The 5,840-nt window shown below is 38.6% G+C and overlaps 1 protein-coding gene across 2 annotated transcripts in view; it reads left to right on the top strand.

Moving 5' to 3' along the window:
* ALKBH8 (alkB homolog 8, tRNA methyltransferase) overlaps positions 1 to 5,840 on the top strand; it is a 50,417-nt gene that overhangs the window by 3,060 nt on the left and 41,517 nt on the right. For both annotated transcript variants that reach the window (XM_009643045.2, XM_035898513.1), the window contains exons 3-5: positions 2,505 to 2,745; positions 3,782 to 3,913; positions 4,870 to 4,965. In XM_009643045.2, coding sequence (XP_009641340.1) covers positions 2,505 to 2,745; positions 3,782 to 3,913; positions 4,870 to 4,965 — 469 coding nt within the window. The remainder of the gene's footprint in view (positions 1 to 2,504; positions 2,746 to 3,781; positions 3,914 to 4,869; positions 4,966 to 5,840) is intronic.

Below are 5,840 nucleotides of genomic sequence, written 5' to 3'. Positions count from 1 at the left end.
CGTGTTGAAGGGCAGCACAGCCTCCGGGTGTATCAGCCACTCCTCCCAGTTTTGTGTCATCAGTGAACTTGCTGAGGGTACGCTCTGTCCCCTCATCCGGGTCATTGATGAATAAACTGAACAAGACTGGGCTGAGTACTGAGCCCTGGGGAACTCCACTTGCTACCAGCCTCCAACTAGACTCTGCCCTGCTGATCAGAACCCTCTGAGCCCTGCCATTCAGCCAGTTCTCAATCCACCTCACTGTCCACTCACCCAACCCGTAGTTCTTGAGCTTCCCTATGAGGATGTTATGGGAGACAGTGTCAAAAGCCTTGCTGAAGCCAAGGTAGACAACATCCACCGCTCTCCCCTCATCTACCCAGCCGGTCATGCCATCATAGAAGGCTATCAGATTGGTCAGGCATGATTGCTCCTTGGTGAATCCATGCTGGGTACTCCTGATGATTTTCTTTTCCTCTACTTGCTTGGAGAGGACACCCAGAATGAGTTGTTCCATCACATTTCCAGGGACGGAGTTTATAATTTCCCTCTGTCAGCTGTGGGGAAATGCTAATAGCTTGAAACGCTGTAGAGCAATATTATTTACTCTAGCCTTGTTCATCTTGATCCTGCCAATTCTTCTCACTCAAATGTGGAAACACTAGTTAGATCTTTGTAGTTTTTTGTAACAAAATTGATCTTAGTCTTCACTCAGATTTCACACCATGTGGACATATGCTAAAATGACCCAGCAATCTTATGTATATTGTAAGCTCTTTGGAACAGGGACTGTGTTTTTCTAGTGTTGCTTGGAAATGGGTCCATAATCTGTGACTTGTTCCCCTCAATGCTGCCTCAGATACCAAATTATACATCTAATTTATCCAAAGAGTAATTTTTGCTTGGGTCCAGCAAGATCCTCATCGATGACAGAACATTTGAATAAGTGATGTACAAAACGAAATCGTAGCACTAGTGATAAACTTGTGTCACAAATACAGAAAATGCTTTCAGGCTTTGTGCAAGAGTCTGATTATATTGAAATAGCTCAGTCAGGAGAACATGATCAGTTGCTGTATATGCTGCTGTTGTGTAGTGACAGTCTTTGTAGATGAAGTGCCTACAGCCAGTGACAGCGCTGGTTTGAGCCTCTGTTTCCTCTACCTGCATGGGCCTCACCATTAATAACATTCTAGAAAATAACAATAATAATGTGTTCACCTCTGAAAAATGTGATCAGTAATGGACAGCCTGATACAGTGGTAAGAACAAGTGTTAACAGAGCCATCGCAATAAGAATAATCACAGCAGTACCTCAGGCATGCTTACTACATAATTTTTTTTAATAATGCTTCTCTTCAGTTTTAAGCCTAATTTTCTGTCTTTTAGAGAAGTGAAATGCTGTCATTTGAAACAATTGAACACTTTACCAGCTGCCTTCAGAAAAGGTCATAGAACTTTATTATAGACTTAAAGGAAAAGATTGTCTGAAAGCTTTCTGGAAAGGTATTGCGTGGAGTCAATCTGCATGAATTGTTACTAGCTGTTTGGAGTCACTGGAGCTCAATCAAAACTTCAAGAGCATCCTTATTTGGGCTTAAAAAGGGACTTAAACTTCTTTCAACCACCATGATTAGATTGAACATCCAGTTATGGCATACAGCTATTTAGATGTCAGAAGAACTTGTTAATTTATTTTTAAAAGGCCTGTGTATTTTTAAAGGCTATTTCTTGAATAATAGTCCTTTTGAAAAGTTCTGTTTTGTTGTTTCTTCTACTACTTGGCAAACCAGCAACAGTTCTCATAAACTGCATACTCCTTGATAATTTTGGACACAAATCACTATGAAAGCATAGAATTAAGCAATTAGGCATTGTGCATGAAGTAATCTGTGTTAACTAAGGATGGGACATAAATCCTTTTTGTTTACAGAAACAAGCGGGGGAATTTTCAGAGAAGAGTGCTGGAGCGGAACTAGATGCTCTGTTTCTAGAGGCTGCTGCTTTGGTTTTTTGATGAACCTGATGTATGGGGGACAGGAGGTGGGACTGGGAATATCAATTTCTCTATGCTTGGAGAGACCCCTTGACAAAGATGAGAAAACCTTTCTTAAAAAGCATCATGATCTTCAAAGGCTTTTTTTGTTAGTGGTAGCAGGTGTCTGGAAAAATTCCATTTTAGAAACAAAATCATGTGTGCCAGTGTCACTGTTTGCCTGCAATACACTTGACGCACACATGCCAGTTCCAAGCTTAAGTGTGCTTGTAATAGTAACTACACGCATTAATTGAGGAGGTGTCTCTGGTAGAGGTTGCAAGTTTTTCTGCCAGAATGTGCTGGGCAAACACAGGTTGCCTTAAGCCTCATTGAAATGTAAATATCTTGTGTGGAATACATAAGAGTACTCATGAACTTATTTTTTCTTTATAGATCTGCTCTCTTGGTAGAGTGTTACTTTTAAATGAACCAACAGTAATCACTAATTATCCATTTTCTTTTTTTTAAATTCTTCTTTATTTAGAGCCTGGTTATTGCCAATGCTGGTCTCGGTAATGGGATGAGTAGACACCAACTGCTCAGGATAGTAGAAGAATATGGGTTGGTGGAAACACTCTTAATGCCACCAAATAAACCATATTCATTTGTGAAATATGAGACAACAGAAGCAGCCAAGAAAGCCTTTGATGCCCTTAATGGAAAAGAATTAACACTGGAAGACTTTGGCCAAAACATCGTTCTATATATTAATTTTGTGGAAAAAGGTATCACTTCTCTGCTCTCCTGTTTATCCAACTTCCTGCATACTGTCTCCTCTTACTTTTACTTCCTATGTTGTAAATATAGCTGAAAACACACTAGTCTTTGTAAGTAGACACAGAGAATGAATGCCAGAATCTTAATACTCAGGACATAAAATAATCTTTGCTCCTTGTATTTCATGATAGAATACTCTAATTAGAACTCCTTTACTTGGAGGCAAAAGGAAAAAGGATTTAGATAGTTTCCAGACCATTCAGTATTGCACATGGAGGTTTTGTGATTAAGGAGTTAAACTGGGACCCAGGAGATCTCTGAACAGTTCATTGGATTTCTTGTGTGACCTTAGTCTTGCATCTCTATCTCAAGTCCAAGAACGAAAATAGGCACAATAAGATTTCTGGCTTTTTTCCCCCTTTTCTCCAGGCGTTTTTTATGGCTGACTGTAAGCTATGTAGTAGAAGAACTGTTGCTCTTTCTATGAGCTTTTATAGTATCTAGTGAAAAGGGTTCCTGGTGTTGGTCTGTGCATTCTGCCAGTGAATAGCTTTTTTAAGCTATTAGGATAGCAAACGGAATGTCCCTATCAACAATGTTTTCTGTTCACCTAGGTATTGCATTGCACTCCTCTGTATTTGTTGCTGGACAGAGTAATCTGGTGATTTGGTAAATCACCAAAGTCCTAGAAAATGAAATGCAGGTAGAATCTGAAGTGATTGGGAAATTCTTTTTAACATTATTTTGGTAGGAAAATCACAAGTGGTTTTGTGTTTTAATAGTGTGGAGTCTTGTTGGTCTTACGCAGTAAAATTTTTAGAAGGTGCTTTGCATGATGCAAAACTTGGGCCTTATCCTGTTTTGTCATGCCAAAAAGGGATCATTCACTCACCAAGGAAGACGCCAATGAGGGCTCCATTGTATCCTTAAAGTAAATATTTCAACAGCTATACTGTATTCTCATACATGGTAAATATCCCTATAGGTAACACATGGTTTTGTTTCTCTAAACGGTGACAATATTCTTTTTTCCACACACCCTAGTTTTCTGGCAGAATGCTGTTCCTACAAGCTTGCCTCCAGGCCTAATGGTCATTGAAAAGATTATTTCTCCAGAGGAAGAAAGGAGGATGTTGGAAAGTATTGACTGGATAGGAGATGAAGATACTCAAAATGGTGGGCAAAACTGTAGAAATCCAGACCTTCCATACTTTTATGCTGTTTTTTGCTGCAGTTTCAGTTTACAAGAAGTCTACATCTTGGTAAATGTATTGTTTGAAATCATTGTGTATTTGTTCTTGGTATTTTAGAAATTGGGTCTTATATTGCAAGTGATAAACTGCTGGGGGCAGGTGGCCTGAATTGATATTCTGGTATGGATTTACTTGAATAATATTCCTGCATCCAGAAACAACTAAAACCCAACCTTTTTTAGGTGTCTTAATGCCAAGCACAAGACTGTTCTGTGACGGTTACCCTTGTAATCTGATGTCCCGCTGAAGAGCTGTGTCTTCTCTTAAATCACAAAGAAGTCAGGGAGACACACATTCCAGATGCTTTTGTGCTTTCACTTGAGCTCTGTGGAGTTAAATCTTTTAATAGATTAATTGTTCTTGGAATTCTCATCAAGATTTCTGTGTAAATTTTGTTCCTTGGAACAACACAAAGGGTTATATTGACCTTGGCTAACATGTAACTTGGTAATTGTGAATCATAGAATCATAGAATGTTTTGGGTTGGAAGGGACCCCTAGAGGTCATCTAGTCCAACCCCCCACTTTTGTGAAAGTGAAGGATCCTGCTGTATCCATAGGGTGCAAGTTCAGAGGTCAGGGCAAGAATAAAGATTCATTAAACAAGGCTCAAGAAAATTGGTACTCTCTACTTCTTGCATGTAGAAAACCACCATGAGTTTGACTTCAAATAGTAGTGAATGTGATGCTTGATGCAAATGCAAGAGGTAATAAGGCAGTATAAGTGCATGCCATGAAGAACAAGGGTCATGCACATTATTTCAACTGTTAATTACAGAATGTTTAGATTTAACAGGTCACATGGAATAGGAAAGCATAGCAAGTTGCCTGTACTGTTTTATGTAGTCTAATCTTATTTTAAACTCGTGTGTTTTTACAGCCCAGAAGACTTTAAAGCATAGAAGAGTAAAACATTTTGGATACGAGTTTTGCTACAGTAACAACAATGTTAACAAAGACAAACCTTTACCTGGAGGTGAGAATTTCCCTATTAAATCATACTTACTCCTCACTGATGTTTGAACCATTATATAAAGCCTTTAAGTCTCGCTGAAATACGGATGTGAGATTCTAATTAAAGGAGAGGTGAGATTCTAATAAATGGAGAGACTTCACTGTATCTTAAGCACACACTGAACAGTGCTTTTTGAGTGGCATCCATTCCAAATTACTGTGAGTGCTTGAAGCTTGTTTTCCAATCACTTGCAGCCAGGGATTGCTGCCCTTTGTTGAGGTCCAGTCAGATAAGGCTTTGGGGATTATAATTGTCACTTTTTTAGCTTTTGTTTCATAAAACAATTATGTCTTACAAATTATGTATTCATTTGTTTGGGGATTGTGACATATGCTGCTGTGTATATTTATCTTGAGTGGCTTGAAGCTTGCTGGATGCACACCAAAAAAAAACTTCCTTTGGAGTGAAAGCAATTTTGAAAAGGTTTGAATAACTCTTATTTGGAGTTGAGAGCTGTGAGTCAGAGCAAAGCCAGTGAGTCATCTTATACCCTTAGATATAAAAATAGTAAAATAGGGGAGTTAAATTCCTGTAATACTTGAAGCTGTTTAAAGTGATGTATGCGTACTGGGGTGGATGTAGCTTCCAACAGGAGGATTCTGGTTACATTGCGGTTTTAACAGTGAAGATATATAATCATAAAAGCATTGATATTTGAGCTGTTTTCTAGTCTTACAGCTAGACTATTTTATGTGTGAGAAAAGCATAAACACTACATTGGGGGAGAACAATTGAAAAATAGAAATCATGTAAGGGCTCTTACTAACATGTTTGTGGGTGTTACTTCCACCAGAATTCTACAATGAAGTCCTCAGGTAAAATAGCAAACCAAAGAT

This window comes from Egretta garzetta, unplaced genomic scaffold (genome assembly GCF_000687185.1).
Source record: "Egretta garzetta isolate BGI_Z169 unplaced genomic scaffold, ASM68718v1 scaffold217, whole genome shotgun sequence".
NCBI lineage: Eukaryota > Metazoa > Chordata > Aves > Pelecaniformes > Ardeidae > Egretta > Egretta garzetta.
This window is presented reverse-complemented; position numbering and strand designations above follow the sequence as displayed.